At 34.9% G+C, this 18,056-nt stretch overlaps 1 protein-coding gene across 1 annotated transcript in view; it reads right to left on the reverse strand.

Annotated features, from left to right (window-relative positions):
- Positions 1-18,056, reverse strand: part of LOC307152503 (myosin-IIIb) — a 44,570-nt gene that overhangs the window by 2,225 nt on the left and 24,289 nt on the right. Inside the window, exons 17-28 of the mRNA XM_079861209.1 lie at positions 17,903-17,965; positions 16,430-16,549; positions 14,862-14,947; positions 14,729-14,776; positions 13,712-13,759; positions 13,273-13,364; positions 8,735-8,932; positions 7,356-7,486; positions 5,529-5,728; positions 5,329-5,418; positions 1,170-1,335; positions 758-1,093 (exon numbers count right to left, since the gene is read on the reverse strand). Coding sequence (XP_079717335.1) covers positions 758-1,093; positions 1,170-1,335; positions 5,329-5,418; positions 5,529-5,728; positions 7,356-7,486; positions 8,735-8,932; positions 13,273-13,364; positions 13,712-13,759; positions 14,729-14,776; positions 14,862-14,947; positions 16,430-16,549; positions 17,903-17,965 — 1,578 coding nt within the window. The remainder of the gene's footprint in view (positions 1-757; positions 1,094-1,169; positions 1,336-5,328; positions 5,419-5,528; positions 5,729-7,355; positions 7,487-8,734; positions 8,933-13,272; positions 13,365-13,711; positions 13,760-14,728; positions 14,777-14,861; positions 14,948-16,429; positions 16,550-17,902; positions 17,966-18,056) is intronic.

The following is an 18,056-nucleotide window of genomic DNA, read 5'->3' on the forward strand; positions in this document are numbered from 1 at the left end:
AAGTGTCAAAAGGTCATTCGGTAAAACCGATATAGTAAATATTTAAATGGAATAATATTGTTTTTAATAACTAAAGGAACTACAATAATACAAATATAAAGCAGATAAGGCTCTTTTTTGTACATTTCCCCTTTTCTCCTTTCCCTGTGCAATGTTTTACTTGAATATGTTGGAGTGTTTAGAGTAGTCCAATAAATGATTACATTTATGAGATCAGTGATAATTTGTTTTAATATTTCTTCTGTGGTACACACTATATACTATCTCAACATCAATGTCAGTTTTTAACTTTCAAATCAGTGGTTAGACCGAATGACTTTTTTGGTGACATTTTTTCCATCTTGTAAAAAATGACAAAAAACAGTGTTAATTGATTGTACAAACCACAAAATCTTAAACTAAAAAAACTAAGTAAACTAAAAAATGGTTTCAAATATAGTTATATCTCCATTCTAATTTTTTACACTTTTAAAAACCTTATTCGTCAATGACCCATATTTATATCTGAAAAGTCTTTCAAATAGTAGGTTCCCATTGTGACAACTTACCCCGTATAGTGTGACAACATGCCCTGGGGCTGTTGCCCATAAAGGTGCAAATGTTATAATAGCTTTACTTAATTTCCCCCTAGTCTAAGCTTGAGGTTTATGTGTATACAAACTGAACAAACACATATGTAAAGCCACCCTGAGAAATATTGACTGGAGTAAAGAGTGTGCAGGCCTATATATCTTCTCTATGTTTTGTGTGTTTGTACCTGTTGGATCTGCTGGATTTCCCTCATGGCCAGTCGTATGGACGGGTAGAGTCGAGGGAACGGCCTGCTCTCGAGGTTCGGGTTGTCGTCCTTGTGCTCCATCTGTGCGGCCTCGACCCGTCTGCGCCGGTCAGATATGCGTTTGAGCACCGGGGGTTTGTGCGACTCAACGTTTGAGTTTCCCCCCGGCGGCAGGAAGAGTCTCTGCATCTGTACATGCACTTTATTTGAACACGGCTCCATGTCCTCAGCATGAACCACAGCGCTGCTCTCCGATGATGATGATGATGATGTAAGAGCTTTGAGCTCCTCATAGTCTGGCTCCCGATCACACATCTGCAGACACACACACTCCATCATTATACCACACAAAAGAGAAGTGAAAGCCCTTCCACGAGTGACGCACACCCACCTGACCACAGGGCGCCGTGAGCAGCTCCATGAAGGGCTTGATGCCCACCTGACTGTGGAACTGGACCAGGTCTATGAGAGAGGAATGAGCCCGGTCCTCCCCGAGGATCACATACTTCCCATTGTTCTGCATCTCCACCATGTAGTGACGGCAGCGGTCGGCACCCCTGTTATAGAGAAACAGAGACATGTTTCAAATCAATAAATAAAATTAGCAACAATAATTAATTAAACAAACAACAACAATATAAAATAAAGAAAACAAAAATTTGAATTTTGCATATTAGTTTTTGCACATTGTTATTATTAATTTATACAATTTATTTAGATTTATTCATATGTATTCATTATTATTATTATTTATATAATTACACTTTTAAAATATTTGATGATAAAGTATAATCATCAATATTATTCTATATTTTATTTATTGTTACTATTTTTACATAAATAAATTTGACTACTTATAATAATATTATTAATAATACCGTAATAAAAATAGTAAACATACATAAAATGTGTTTTATATAGACAAATAAACTATTTGAGTTTTGGTTCATGTTTATGTTTTCATGTCTTTTATTTTGTAGTTTTCATAATCATGGGCTGAATCCAAAAATCGCCCCCTATACCCTCAAATAGGGCATTATTTGAGAGGACAGGCATTTGTAGTGGTGTCCGAAACCATAGTGGACATTATTGAGTGCACTCATTCAATCCCATATTGCACCGCGATAACGAGTGTCCGAATTCGCTCACTTATTTTCATTCACTCCTTCAAGTGAACAGTATTAGTGGACTTTTTTTATGTTTTATTTTGATAAACATGACACAATATAAATCTACATGAAAAGTGATTTGACTAAAATGCTGATTTGTGAGCATTAGTGTAATTGAAGGTGTCCGAATAAACACGAAACACGTGATCATTGTCATGTGCTGAATCCGGCCAATCGTGAACAGTGTCGTCATCAGAGCTCAGGGCTGCATTCCAGTCCAAAATTGTCACCAGAGAATGTCTAATAGGAAGAGAATTGGCACTCTCTGCTTACTTCCGGTTTCTGGACTGGCTGCAGTAACACGTCTCTGTCCATGCGGGGGCGCTCGCAGGCGAGTGCAGAATGAATGGAGGTCTATGGCGCTATACCCCTCAAAATCCACTTTTCTCAGGATATAATTTTTTGTCTAGTAATTTGAATGTTGTATTCGAAAGGAGATGCAAAGAAATTACACATTGCTGGGTGTTAGATTTTTTAGAGTCACTTATTTGGTTTAAAAAGTCTTTTAAAATGTCAATGACGTCAGAATGCTGACGTTATTAGCAGAATGCTAGCGTGTTATGGGCAACAACAACTCAACCTGTAAAAAATCGAAAAGAAATAAGTACTCGTTCATTCAAATTTCGACCTATAACCCATGTTGAACTTGCAAAACCTACAATAAAATCTGAGATTTCTCAACGGCAATCGGGTGAAAGAGACACATTTAGCCGTCTAGCCCCATAGACTCCCATTCAGTCTGCACTCGCCCGCGATCACCTCCAGTGGAATTCTAATGGAACTGCAACCAAGATCGATACAATGGGGCTAATAGGAAGTGCCAAGGCTCTCCGTAGCTCTGTTGTCATGCCCTTCACTCGCTAACTTCCCTCCGTCTCGTTCACTCGGATGTGCGTCATTGCTTACGATGCACGAGTGCCCACTACTGGCGGAAACTGCAATGGGCCGAATTGGAACGTCCTAAACATTTTCAAGATCACTTGGAATCAACTATAGAGTTGATTTATTATTTACATTTTTTTCCCTTTAAGAATTTGTTTAATGCAGCATACAAATGTATATAGGTGTGTTTGGGTTGTTTTAAAAAAATAAAAAATAAAAATAAATAATATATCAGAGGTGTTTGTTGTGGTGACGTCACAATCGTACTGCATTGTGGGACATATAGGTGCCTGAAGTGTACATATGAAGTAGACTCACTCGCTCCCTCTGTCACAATCGAGGGAACGAGGGTCTGTCCATATAAACTTCCCTCGTCCACTTCAGGAAGTGGAACGCACTTCAAAATGGCGGCAGGGATTCCCCTGAGGGGAAGTGCTTAGGGAAGTTCGCAAGTGCCCGGCGCTGTCTCAAGGCGGACAAAATGTCTAACCGGCGCGCACTGCTTCAAGTCAGCCGCCGATCGGTGTGCGCAGCGCTGCATGAAGTCCAACAAGCCTTTATTGTTCACGGTTTGATTGTTCACAGGTGTTCCTTGATAGTCATTAGTCCTTGTGTATAAATTGCCTTCACGGTACAATTGTCTCATGTCTAGCTTTGTTCAATATAACCCACTGTTGGCAAGTTTCTGTTCATGATTCATGTTCAAGTCTGTTCAAGTCTGTTCAAGTTGAGTTCAAGTTTAGTCACTTTTTGTTAAATAAACTGCACTTGGGTTCGTCAAGCTTGCCTTCAATGGACTTATGTTACATCAATATTAATGATAACAATAACAATAAAAATGCATAGCTTTTCATATAAATGAATAATAATAGTACAACAGTAATGTAAAAATATGTAAACAATATATATATATATATATATATATATATATATATATATATATATATATATATATATATAAAATATATATATATATAAAAAAAAAATATATATATATATATATATATATATATATATATATGGGAAGTTGTTATACCCTGTGTGAGCAAAGTCAGTACGTTTTAGTTCAATTTGATAACATTAAATAGTATTTTCTAGGGCTGGGACGATACACCTATCTCCCGATTCAATACTATCACAACACTTGGATGTCCATATTGCGTCCATATTGTGTATTGCGATTTTTTTTTTAAGAATTACGATTCTACAAGTATTGTGATTTGATTTTCGACAATTTTTTGAAACACTAAACCATGGGTAAAAGTTAAATCATACACTTATACAGACTGTACATTATGTATAAGATGAGTCATATTTACAAAAACAATTCATCAGATCTTTCTGACTTTTATTTCAGAAGCATCATACAATACTACATTCTCTTGAATAAATGATTCAATAACAAATATATTTTTTTAACAGTCACTCGTCGCCACCTAGAGGCGAAACAATGTAATCGATAAATGCGTTATTTTAAAGGGATAGTTCACTTTGAAATTAAATTTTGGTATGTTTTAGCTTACCTCAAGGGCATCCAAGATGTAGGTGTCTTTTTTTCCGCAGTAGTTTCAATTTTGATATTTTTAGGTCAAACCGTTCTTGTCTGTCAGTCATATAATGCAGGTCTGTGGTCACGGTCTCAAAGAGCATGCACAGAGAAGTCCAAATTAAACAATTCCCCATCGTAAGTACACATTGATGGCCTAAGACACGAAACGAGCGGTTTGTGTGAGAAAACGAACAGTATTTATATCGTTTTTACCTCTTATAACACAACCACGTCCAAGTGATCTGAGGGCGCGGGCGCTTCCTGCTGTGTGACGTGTACGCAGACTGGTGCATAGATATATATACACTAGATGTCGCATTAAAGACATTCGTTCCAATGAACTGCCGTAGCCAAGGTGACCTCTAGTGTATATATCTATGCACCAGTCTGCGCAGATTTGAATGTTGCGATATGATTTTGTCAAAGGTTTAATAGACAGATGAAACGGAAGAAGATCGCATAGGTGTTTGAATCGAGATCAGTCTTTCAAAGATGAATCGTGCAGCTCTACTGTCTTATCTCTCTCTCAGCATACGAGTAGCGCGAGGGCTTTTCAGTGCTTTCAGTCTCACATCGCTTCCACACGTCCACTTGAAAGGGATATTACACTTAACACTCAGATAACGACGATTTAATTCTTACAGTCTATGATAACGACACATTTAATCCTCTCTGTTGGAACAAAAGTGGCTAACTTCTGTCAACCTCATCTATAAGCAAGGACAAAAATAATGCAATTTAATCTGAATTAATATCGATTCTGTAATTAAAAAAAATCGATTTTATCTCCCAGCCCTAGTATTTTCAGACTAAAACATAATCCTCTCTGGGTCAAAATGACCAGAACACAATGTAAGGGTTAACACAATAAAAGCACCTTTAGTGGTTGACTAGCATGTTGATTTTGACATATATAATTCAGTTTTGCCATAGCATACAGTAGCACGTACCTAAAGGACAGAGTGTAACCCTCCCGGCTTTCACCGACACGCACCAAGAAGCAGCCGAGAGGTTTGTCAATCAGGAGATCTTCTGCTTGTCTGAGAAACCAAAGTTACAATCAGCACATAATAAATATATTCCCATTTTCACTACAATAGAGAATTGATTTTCTCTTTAACACACTCTTCATCTAATCATCAATGCTGACCTGCGTGTGATCATGCCATGGAACCAGCTGGGGAAGATACCGTCTCTGGTCAGCTTACGGACCTGCGTCTCTTTAAACCAGCGGATGGTGTTACTCTTTTTCAGGTGTTTCTCTTTAATACGCTCTTCATCTATCGGCTGAAGCATCAGAGAAGCGTCCAGGTGGACGTTCCCATTCAGCTCGTTATCAAACGGAGTCGCCTGTCCAGAAAAATGAGGTTTACAAAAATGAGTATGACACATAAAGTCAGGGTTATTATCGTTAACTAAAACCAACATTTCAATTTTTTTTAGTTTAACTTGAAGAACTAAAATAGCTTTACTAAACTAAAACTGAAGTATAAAAATAAAATAAAAAACCTATATAGACATTTTTGTATATATATAAAAAATAATGACAAAAAACAAAACTATGGAGCCCCGCAAATTAATTCGTTCCCACGACTTACACATTTTTCACAAAATCACATACATTTTATGAATTTGTGTCCTCGTTTTAAGTTAATCGTGAGTACGATATAATAATTTGTTACATTGTTTTAGTTCAATCGAAACGAGGGAACGAATTAGTACAACGTGGCCACAATTTACTAAATCGAGGGAAACTAATTATAATATTGTGCACACAATTTAGTGAAACGAGGGAACAAATTAGTACAACCTGGCCACAATTTACTAGATTGAGGGGAAAAAATTATTATATTGTGCACACAATTTAAGGAAACGATGGAACGAATTATTATATTGTGTGTACAATTTTTTGAAACGAGAGAACAAATTATTATATCGTGCACACAATTTAGTAAAACAAGGGAACGAATTAGTACCATGCGGCCACAATTTACTAAATGGAGGGAAACTAATTATTGTATTGTGCACACTATTTAGTGAAACGATGGAACAAATTATTATATTGTGTGCACAATTTAGTGAAACGATGGAAATAATTATTATATAAGTGCACAATTTAGTGAAACGAGGGGACAACTGATATTGTGCGCACAATTTAATGAAACGAGGGAACGAATCATTCCCTTGTTTCACTAATTTGTGCGCACAAGATGAATTATCTCATGCACACAATTTAGTGAAACGAGGGAACAAATTATATCGTGTGCACAATTTAGTGAAACGATGGAAAGAATTATTATATAAGTGCACAATTCAGTGAAACGATGGAAAGAATTATTATATAAGTGCACAATTTAGTGAAACGATGGAAAGAATTATTATATAAGTGCACAATTTAGTGAAACGGGGGAACAAATTATTCCCGTTTCACTAAATTGTGCGCATGAGATAATTAATTCCCTTGTTTCACTAAATTGTGTGCACAAGATGAATTAGCTCATGCACACAATTTAGTGAAATGAGGGAATGAATTAGTAAATCATGGCCATGATATATATATTTTTGTCCACACGTAATATGAGGGTATGAGGCTCCGTACAAAACAAACATACTAAAACTTTAACTAAAACTAAAATGACCTGAAAATATAAAAATAAAAGCTAATTTTATATAATATTATATCAATGAAATTAAAATAACACTGCTTAAAGTCAAGAAGAAATGGCATTTGCAATTCATTTTTAGTTTTGTAATGTGGCATTTTACAGGGTATTAAGATGCGAGAAACATGTTTTAAAGTCAATTTTGGTTTCAAGTCAACTTCAAACTTCAAGTAGGGAGAGTGAAGCGTGTTCGAGCTCTAACACAGACTAGAGATGTGACTAGGCATGAAAAGAATCGTTAAGCTTGTAGGTTAAAGAGGTAATCTCATTAATCGAGGTGCAGTATTTCACTGAATAAGTTATGGATGTCGCACCTGGAAAAGCTTGCTGCGCGGCCGCGGTACAGGAGGCAGATGTGGCTCTTTCAGGACATCAGTCGGCACCGAGCGAGGCCTGGGCTCAGGCTTTTTCTTTCTCGGCAAGGGCACCGGTGGAGACGCTGGTCCTGCAAACACACACAGACACGACCTTAAAGGAGTAGTTCACTTTAAAATGAAAATGACCCCATTATTTACTCACCCTCAAGCCATCCTAGGTGTATATGACATTCTTTCAGACGAATAAAGTTATATTAAAAAAATATCCTGGCTCTTCCAAGTTTTATAATGGCAGTGGATTGCAACCAACAGATTGAAGCTCAAAAACGTGCATCCATCCGTCATAAACAAACTTCTGTTCGGCTCCTGTGGGTTTAATAAAGGCCTTCTGAAGCAAAACGATGAGTTTGTGTGAGAAAAATTTTCATATTTATAGTCCCCGTGAACCGGAAGTTGCAAACGACTTTTCTCCAGTGTTGTGACGTATTTCCAAGTGAAACGGAATATTGAACAGAGGGCAGGGTTTTACTCTAGTGCTCCTCCTCTCCATCTCTGCTCATAGCAGACTAACGGTTTGAGGGGAGGGGTTAAGCGTTTTCAAACCAAGCTGTCAAACCTACGTCATCAGAAAAAGACGCCATTCCAGACCGGAAGTAACTTTTCAGATTTTGATTAAAGATTACCGTGGTTAATTTTTTTTTTTTTATATATTTACTTGCACGGATTAATTGTTCACCACAAGACTAGTAATATGCACTAACAAAGTAAATAGGGTCAATTTTGATTTCATGGGGACTTTAACACGTTACAAAGTAAAATTCTAGCTTCCGGCCAAACAGCCATACGCAATCTACTTATGCCTAAAGCGCAACTTACGCAACTTATGACGTCAGAAGTAGTGTACTGCGTCATGGCGTGTGAAGTTCGTTTGTGACGGATGGATGCATGTTTTTGAGCTTAAATCTGTTGGTTGCAATCCACAGCAGTAGCAGTGCTTCGCCTTCTGAGAATATAGTTCCCAGTATGTATACGGTTAGAAGATGGCTGTGTATCACGTGATCTTGTTATTTGTTCACGCTGTGACTATACAAATCACAACATGTAAATAGGAAAATGTTGGCGTTATTTTGTCACTTATTGGGAGTAGTATGCTAGCTGGAGCCGTTTACCTCCAGTCTTTGTGCTAAGCTAGGCTAGCGGTGGGTGCGTCAGACAGAGTTACGGCACGCACGGAGATGAGAAGGGTATGTATGGACTTATCTAACTCTGGGGAATACGGTGAATAAGCTAAAGTCCCAAAAAGTCGGCGTGTTCCTTTAACACACGTCACTGACATCAGCACTGAAGCGGCTGTGAAAACAGAGGACTGTCCTTACGCAGGTTCTCCTGCTCCACTTCCAGACGTCTTTTCCTCTCGTCCGCCAGCTGCTGTCGTCTCCTCTCCTCTTCCTCGCGCTCCTCTCTCTCACGCTCCTCTCTCTCGTGCTCCTCTCTCTCCCGCTGAGCCTGACGCTGCCTCCGTAGCTCTGCTAGCAATGCCAGATACTTCCTTCTGCAGATCCTCGCCCGGAAATCTACAGAACAAGATGTGGTGTAGTCAGGGGCAGTTCTAGGGTCAGTGGATATTAGGGGCTTTAGCCCAGACTTCTTTGGATGCAAATGAAGCCATTCTTTGATTTAATACTGGAATATTAGCTTTGAAAATAGTTGAAAATATCACTGCAGTCAAGAAAAAAAATTTTCCTGCTAAGTTTGTCCCTGCAGGCTTTACGAGTCCCTATAAAAAAAGTCAAGTCAAGTCACCTTTGTTTATTAAGCGCTTTATACAATACATATTGTTTCAAAGTAGCTTAAAGATCCTTGCACACTGAGTCCGAAATTCGCGGCCGAAATGTCACTGTCCTCATATACTCGTAAAAATTCGCCGATACCATGCACCGATACCACGTACATTTTGCGAAACAAAACTGGCCGCCGCGAGTGCTTTGTCGAGGTGAACTGAGGCATAGGGCGAGCTGGTCGAGCACATGCCTTTAAACAGACAACAGTGGAAAGTTTGTTCAGTCGGATGTCAATGGCAAAGAAAATAAAACGAGGCATGTAGCTTATTATTAACGTTAACTGACATGTTATTTGGATGAAAACTAAATCGTATATGTAAGTAAAGTAAAACATGAACTGTTACCTGATTTAAGTATAACGAGTGGTTCCCTACATTATTACAGGACGTGTGCAGGTCAAGAAGTTCCATGAACGCAAACATCCAAAGTGCGCGCCCCGCAAACTAGCGTCTCAGCGCGCGAATACTGAATTATTGTCTTTCACGTCTTGCGCTTGTACGGACGAATTCTCACAAAATTATGTAAAAACGCCCGTCTTGGCGAGTATCCTATAGTAAACAAAGTCGGTTATATCTCAAATGAACGTAGCATGTTCAAATGCGGTCCGTGCGTTCGGTCTTAAAGGGGCAGCAGTTTGATAACCTGCTTCTGTGTTTTAATGTTAATCAAACAAAGGACAAAGAAATACTCACTGCTCTTGACTAAATAGGCTACCCTTTTCAACTTTACAAAAATATCTATCTATATATAATTTATACAGTAATGAATATGCTTTTTTCACATTTGATTACTTTATTCAAATGTCTGTACCTGTTAGATCTACCTGAAAAACTCTAAAAACACTGTTTATTTCATTTGTAGTCTTTCTTTGTTCTATTGTATTTATTTGTCCTATTTGTAATTCGATTGTTTGTTCTTATTTTGTTACTGACTGCTTACTTGTTTTAAATTCACATTAATTAGGCTGGTAGTTTTTGTTGTAGTATCAAAATTGGATTAAATAATTGATATTTCACTGGTTTTGACAAACATCTGAACCACTGACCTGATCCTCAGCACTGAGCCCTGCTAAAGCAGCTCTAAATATATGCTGTGCTATTAAATGAAAGATAGAGCAATAGAATGAACAGTGACAGTAACAGAAGCTCAATGCATTTTAGCAGGCTTAATTAAGCATGAAAATAACTGAAAGAAATATATATTTGATGAACAAACTGAGCCAACTAATATGATTTATATTATTTTGGTTTATCTACTAATACATTTAAAAATTACAAATGCAGTGAAAATTCAGGTATCGGTTACGGTATCGGTATCGGCGAGTACCATAAATGAAAGTATCGGTATCGGACTCGTTCTGCAAAAAGTGGTATCGGGACATCCCTAATCCGTAGCAAGCATTTTGAATGGTGTTTTGACAATTCAGAGCCACCGAATGACGAATACGAAAAAACGCATACAAAAATTTCGGACTCAGTGTGCAACGACCATTACAGTGAAAACAGGAAAATGATTCAATGATGCAAACAGTTCATTTCGGCGGTACATCAGCTCTGAAAGAAAATAGTGTTATTTTTCAGCTGAAGTCAGTTCAGGGTTGAGCTATAAATGTGACCGTTATTATAATAAAAGTATTATAATAATTCGCCAACCAACATTTTAAACTTTATTAGGCTTTTTAAATTAGTCTAAATTCTAAGTAAAAGTAAAAATAGCTTCTATAATAGTCTTAATAAAAGAGAATAAAAGAGCTTGTGTGTTAACTGCAGCTTCCTGTGAGATATTCACTGCTTATTATGTCTGTCAAAGACATAGAACAATAAATTAGTGGATTTACTGCTGCACTTAAATGAAAACTAGAATGAAAAGCAATTGTCTTCTAAGCATGAAAGATAAAGCCTTTATTTATACTGTGAATAGATTATATTCAGAAAGCTATAGATGTATATAATATGATTCTGCATTCTCTCGAAAACTCTTTATAATCAAAGAATCTGACGACATTGCAGTGAACCTCTTATTTGAATCTAGTTTAATAGCTATAACGACAGGATTTCAAAAGTGTAGAACTCAGTGAGCTTGCGCTAAACATTTTCGGCGTAGCGACTCATTTAAATCCGTCTGATTGGCCGTTCCGTTCAACTGACTTGTCTGTGATTGGCTACAATGCTCAACGCTGCAAAAGCACATCGCAAGTAGTAACCTTTGATGCAAAGGGAGAAAATATAAATATAATGCTGTCATTTGAAATTATTTAATAACATTTCACAATATTACGGTTTTAACTGTATTTCTTATAAAAATATAAATATAATGCTGTCATTTGAAATTATTTAATACTATTTCACAATATTATGGTTTAAACTGTATTTCTTATAAAATATAAAATGCATTTATTTTTAATTATTTAATACTATTTCACAATATTACGGTTTTAACTGTATTTCTTATAAAAATATAAATATAATGCTGTCATTTTAAATTATTTAATAACATTTCACAATATTACGGTTTTAACTGTATTTCTTATAAAATATAAAATGCATTTATTTTAAATTATTTAATACTATTTCACAATATTACAGTTTTAACTGCATTTCTTATAAAAATATAAATATAATGCAGTCATTTTAAATTATTCAATACCATTTCACAATATTACAGTTTTAACTGTATTTCTTATAAAAATATAAATATAATGCAGTTATTTTAAATTATTTAATAACATTTCACAATATTACAGTTTTAACTTATAAAAATATAAATATAATGCAGTTATTTTAAATTATTCAATACCATTTCACAATATTACAGTTTTAACTGTATTTCTTATAAAAATATAGATATAATGCAGTTATTTTAAATTATTTAATACTATTTTACAATATTACAGTTTTAACTATTTCTTATAAAAATATAAATATAATGCAGTCATTTTAAATTATTCAATACCATTTCACAATATTACAGTTTTAACTTCTAAAAATATAAATATAATGCAGTTATTTTAAATTATTTAATACTATTTCACAATATTACGGTTTTAACTGTATTTCTTATAAAAATATAAATATAATGAATTTATTTTAAATTATTTAATACTATTTCACAATATTACAGTTTTAACTGCATTTCTTATAAAAATATAAATATAATGCAGTCATTTTAAATTATTCAATACCATTTCACAATATTACAGTTTTAACTGTATTTCTTATAAAAATATAAATATAATGCAGTTATTTTAAATTATTTAATAACATTTCACAATATTACAGTTTTAACTTATAAAAATATAAATATAATGCAGTTATTTTAAATTATTTAATACTATTTCACAATATTACGGTTTTAACTGTATTTCTTATAAAAATATAAATATAATGAATTTATTTTAAATTATTTAATACTATTTCACAATATTAAGGTTTTAACTGTATTTCTTATAAAAATATAAATATAATGAATTTATTTTAAATGATTTAATACTATTTCACAATATTACGTTTTAACTGTATTTTGATCAAATAAATGCAGCCTTGGTGAGCAGAAGAGACTTCTTTAAAAAACATTTTTTAAAAATCATAATGATTGCAAATGTTTGACCAGGAGTGTATGACCACCTGTGTTTGCATATCAAAACTTTGTCAGGATGGGTCAAGTTGCCTGAATACTTAATATGTGAACTACACCACTATGTAGAGATTACGCAATCATAACGGGTAATTTGCATACAAAAGAGTTTTACCGGCTGTTTTTGTGACTGTACCTTTAACTATGAATCAGATGATGGAAAATAATAATGAATAATAGTCACAGCAGTTTTATGACTTTTGATGCAAGAAACCTTTTTTAAGTGGAAAAAAAATCCACAAAAAAAGTTCACATTTCGCAGTTCACATTTGAATCTTGCAGTTCATGTCTGAACTTGCGCTAATGACACCGTTTCATTAGTATACTCATCCGAGAGATGATTTAGGTTGCAATAAAGCAGTCAAACTAGGAGCCAAGAGGTTTCATGTGAGTTCCTCAATAATTATACAGAGGCTTAAACTAGTTTAATTGCTACTCACTCTTCTGAATGACAACCGCCGCTCGTCCCAGTCCCTCCAGCAGACGGGCCAACTCCTCCTGGTGCCAGTACTTGAAAAACAAACGCGACGATCTGAAAGAGCAACAAAGGAGAACTGTTGTGACTTGTTTGATATTATGTGAACCATTAAAGTATCTAATTTATTGGCTCATGTAATATTAAGCCAAATTAAACTAAATGAAAACATGTTAGAGCCTGTGAAAGATTTTAAACCTAAAATCCGGACAGGACTATCAAAAAAAAAAAAAAAAAAAGATTTTAACATTTTCTGAAGGAAATGTGAGTGAATAGGGGGTTTGTTTAAATCACTAACTGTACCTATGAACAATAATAATAGTGATGCATGTGTCAAATGCCACTAATAATGCTTATAATTGCATTTACTTCATTTAGACAGGTCGCATCAGGCTCAAACTTACCCACACTTCCAACCAGAGAGTTCGGTGCTGTTGAGGATCGACATACAGCTAAAAGCAACAAAAGAAAACGAGAACCATTGTAGATGAAACCAAATAATCAATATCAGTACATATCATCATGAAGAGCTCGTTTAAAAGGAGCACAAAGTAATTTTATGTTATTTATTTTAGATTTTCCATTATAGATTTTCCACCTCTTCATGCACTGTAATAAGAATAGCATTTTATTTATTTTTTCATTGTATACTTTTTATATACATACAGTATATACATACAGGTGAAACTCGAAAAATTTGAATATCGTGCAAAAGTTAATTTATTTCAGTAATTCAACTTAAAAGGTGAAACTAATATATTATATAGACTCATTACATGCAAAGTGAGATATTTCAAGCCTGTATTTGTTATAATTTTGATGATTATGGCTTACAGCTTATGAAAACCCCAAATTCAAAATCTCAGAAAATTACAATATTACATGAAATCAATAAAAAAAAAGATTTTAAATACAGAAATGTCGTCCCTCTGAAAAGTATAATCATGCATATGTACTCAGTACTTGGTTTGAACCCTAAACTTTTAAGTTGAATTACTGAAATAAATTAACTTTAGCACGATACTCAAATTTTTCGAGTTTCACCTGTACATACACATATATATATACATATATATATATATATATATATATATATATATATATATATGTGTGTGTGTGTGTGTGTGTGTCACATATATAGCAAAATATATATTGTGCAAACAAATTAAACAAACTAATTTCTGCTGGTCTTGAACTTTATACTAATCTATAATGTTTTTTGGCATTGTTTGCATACTTTTATTTTGTATGCTTTTAGTCTGCAAGCAAAAGCAGCTGATAATAGGGAGCTTATTCCTCTCATGTGCGTTAACATCATGCAAACATTTGTCAAATATACTATAATCTTCTTTAGGTTGAAAACCTGTTGTTTTATCACTTGGTGCACCTTTAACACAATATGATGAATCTGCTGCTCAAACCTGCTCTTGTCCGACGGGAGATCCGGTTTCAGCAGCAGAATGTTGTACCTACGGGACAGAAATCTGAGTAATGCTGCAGGTAATCTGATGTGATGAACTGATAAAATGTCATTTTTTCTGCCAGCACACAAACCTCTCTGCAAACTCCTTAAAAGTTGGACGCCATGAGAAACCGTCCCGCCGGATTCGGATTGTTTCCATCAGGCCGTTGTACCTCAGCTAGAGAGGAGGAGGCAGAAAATATGAACATAAATATGACGGATGGGACAACTGAGACTCTGAAAGGTGCCATTTGGTAACTTTTTAGGTTAATTTTTTAACCTAAAAATTAAACAACTTAATTCATTATTCACTCTTTTTTTTTAATTTAAATTTGTAACTTTTTTTAACGAAATTTAAATTTTTCCATGAACACAAAAAAAGTCTCTTGAACAAAAGCTTAATTTTGCATACAACAAAATTAGGTTTTTACCATCAAACTAAAAAAATAACCAAAAAAGTATCACAAATGCAGTTTATCCAACTTGTGAGCTATACTGCAAAATTTATATTCTTTCAAAAATGTTCTTTTGTATTTTATAGGAAGAAAGGCAGCATAGATTTGGAATGATAGGTTGGGAGAGTAAAAAAAAAAAATATATATATTAGCTCTTTACTTTCATTGTACAAGTAAATGTATTTAAATATTTCATTATTACATATAACATAATATTACATAATCAATTATTTTATTTTATTATTAAATATTTATGTTTTTAAATTTCATTATATGCTAAAAAATCCTTGTCCTTGTGGGGGCATTTTTTGATCCCCATGAGGGAAAACAGCGTATAAATCACACGAAGTGATGTTTTTTGAAATTGTAAAAGGGGTCGGGTTACTGTAAGGGGAGAGAATATACAGTTTGTACAGTATAAAAATCACTATGTCTATGGAAAGTCCCCATAAAACATGAAATCACAACATGTGTGTATGTGTGAATTCATTTTTTTATATTATATTGATATTTACATCAGGCTGATTTTTATTCTTTTAGGCTGCAAACTGCACTTCCACACTTCCACAGCAAGTGTCAGTGTTGCACAGTCATGTAGTTTAAACAGCACTGCACATGTACTGAATGAAACTGCTATTAGTAACACACAAGGTCAGATGATTTACAGACTTGGAATTTACAGTTTATGCATATCGAGACAAATTATGTCATTTGAACAGGATGGTTCTTTGAGAACAGAACGAAAATGTGTTGGTGGTTACTTACTACTATTATAACCAAGTACCCAAAACAACCTAGCAATGAGTAAGAATAGCCCAAGTAAAGTTGTGGCAAGTTTTACACAGGCAGACACCACTTATATTTTCTACTTTTAACTAGTATCTACACAGTACAGAGCTTATAGTCACTGTGTCAATGAACTAGACTGAGCAGCTTCAACAAGACAATCTCTTAAAACAGTGTTCAGTCAATATTGGCCCTTGCACACAAACCCAGTGGCTCCTCTATCATTAGAGGGATTTGGATTTAACTCAAATAACAGCACTAAAAGGCTTCCAGGTTTTAAGTCCAGCTCAGAGAACTGGAGGGCAGGAAAAACTGAGAATGCATTTGGCTCCACTGTGGAAAATAAAAGGGGCCACAAACAGGGCCGAACCCAGCGGAGACTTGATGACTGTGAAGCTACCGGACCTGTGGTGACGTACCTGATCCATCACCAGTTTACTGTCCAGTTGATCAGGCTGTTTGCTTCGGTTGGGTTTGATGCACCGAACAAAGTGCGGACTGGCGGCAAACATCTTCTCCATAAGGACCGCCAGGGAATGCTGTACGGAACAAAGTGCTTTTAGTTTCCAATAGGGCTGCACGATATTGGAAAAAAAAATTACATTGCGATATTTATTTCCCAACGATATATATTGCGATATTGCGTGCCATCAATCCAGGCTAAAGTCAATAATTAGCCTACCATTCCATGATATTAATAATTTCACTAAGCAAGCTTCATTACAAGTGACAAAAAGGCCACTTAATATTTTATTCCAAAATTAGAACATATTTCTGTCAGAATTCGAAAAAAATATTTGTCAAAAAATCTTATTCTCTCTCTCTCTCTCTCTGTGTCTCTATGTTTTCGGTGCTGATGCAGTGACGCGTTCATGTAAACGGCACTTAAAAGCTGTCACAAAGAACCAGCAAAAGTAATAATTATGAATATGTAAAATATTACAATGAGATATTTTAATTGTTTATTAATAAACAAGTGTTTTCTGTAAAGATGAAGTTGACGATCTTCATCTTCGCAGTAGTGATCGCGTGGGAGAGAAATGCACTTTTCATACGGATTACATAGTTTTATTTTGTTTTGAATGGTTCTGTTTAAAAGTAGAGATTTCTGTAGATAATAGATATATTTATATATATTTTTTTTAGGTGTGTGAGGTGAGTAGGCTACCTTATACGCTGAGTTTCGGTTCACGGATTCAGGCGCTGGCGCTGGCGCGTGTCATGATTATGTCTGCTATATTTACTTTTTATTTATTAAATCCAGGAAATTGGATAATGAAACACTGATTAAAATTAAGATACAATTAATACAAAACGAAATTCGCTTTAAAGAAAGGCTTTGTGCTTTCTGTTTGAGGTCTCTGTGAAAGTTTTAAAGCAGTCTTTTAGTGCCAAGTCACCCCAGCAAAAAGCCATACAACAAACTCGTGTTTACTGTGTGCTACCGTTCTCTTAATACACCATGGGTGCTACTACCCTTCACATCGCATGTTCCGGCGATGTGACTATCGCTCATTCGCACATCGCGATGTCGATGTTAAAACAGAATATCGTTCAGCCCTAGTTTCCAAACAATGTAAAGACAGTTAGGCTGTTAAATAAACATAGGCAGGGTCAAATATATGAGTGAATGTCAGCGCCTAATTATGACAATCACAATGCAAAAATCCTAAATGGACCAAAAATTAGGCTTCACTTCAATATGGGGTGAAATATGAACTTCTTGACATCCATATAATATAATATTTCTGATATATACAAAAAAATATATATAGATGTGCATATTCAAGCACAGACACATGCAGATGCATTTACATACATCTGATTATAGGATACATCCAATAAACCGGCACATAAAACATGCACTATGATTATTTGTAAGCATAATTTACCTTGAACTGCGCACCAACAGACTGCTTCCTGGTTGAGTTGAAGTTGTCACCAGCAACTTGTAACTAAAATTGGCACAAAATTGGTCATGAGGTGAAACACTTCATGCTGCATTTATCACTCATCTCAAAGTTAAGACTAATTTATCATTTGTAC

Source organism: Squalius cephalus (assembly GCF_949319135.1).
Source record: "Squalius cephalus genome assembly, chromosome: 24".
Classification (NCBI taxonomy): Eukaryota; Metazoa; Chordata; class Actinopteri; order Cypriniformes; family Leuciscidae; genus Squalius; species Squalius cephalus.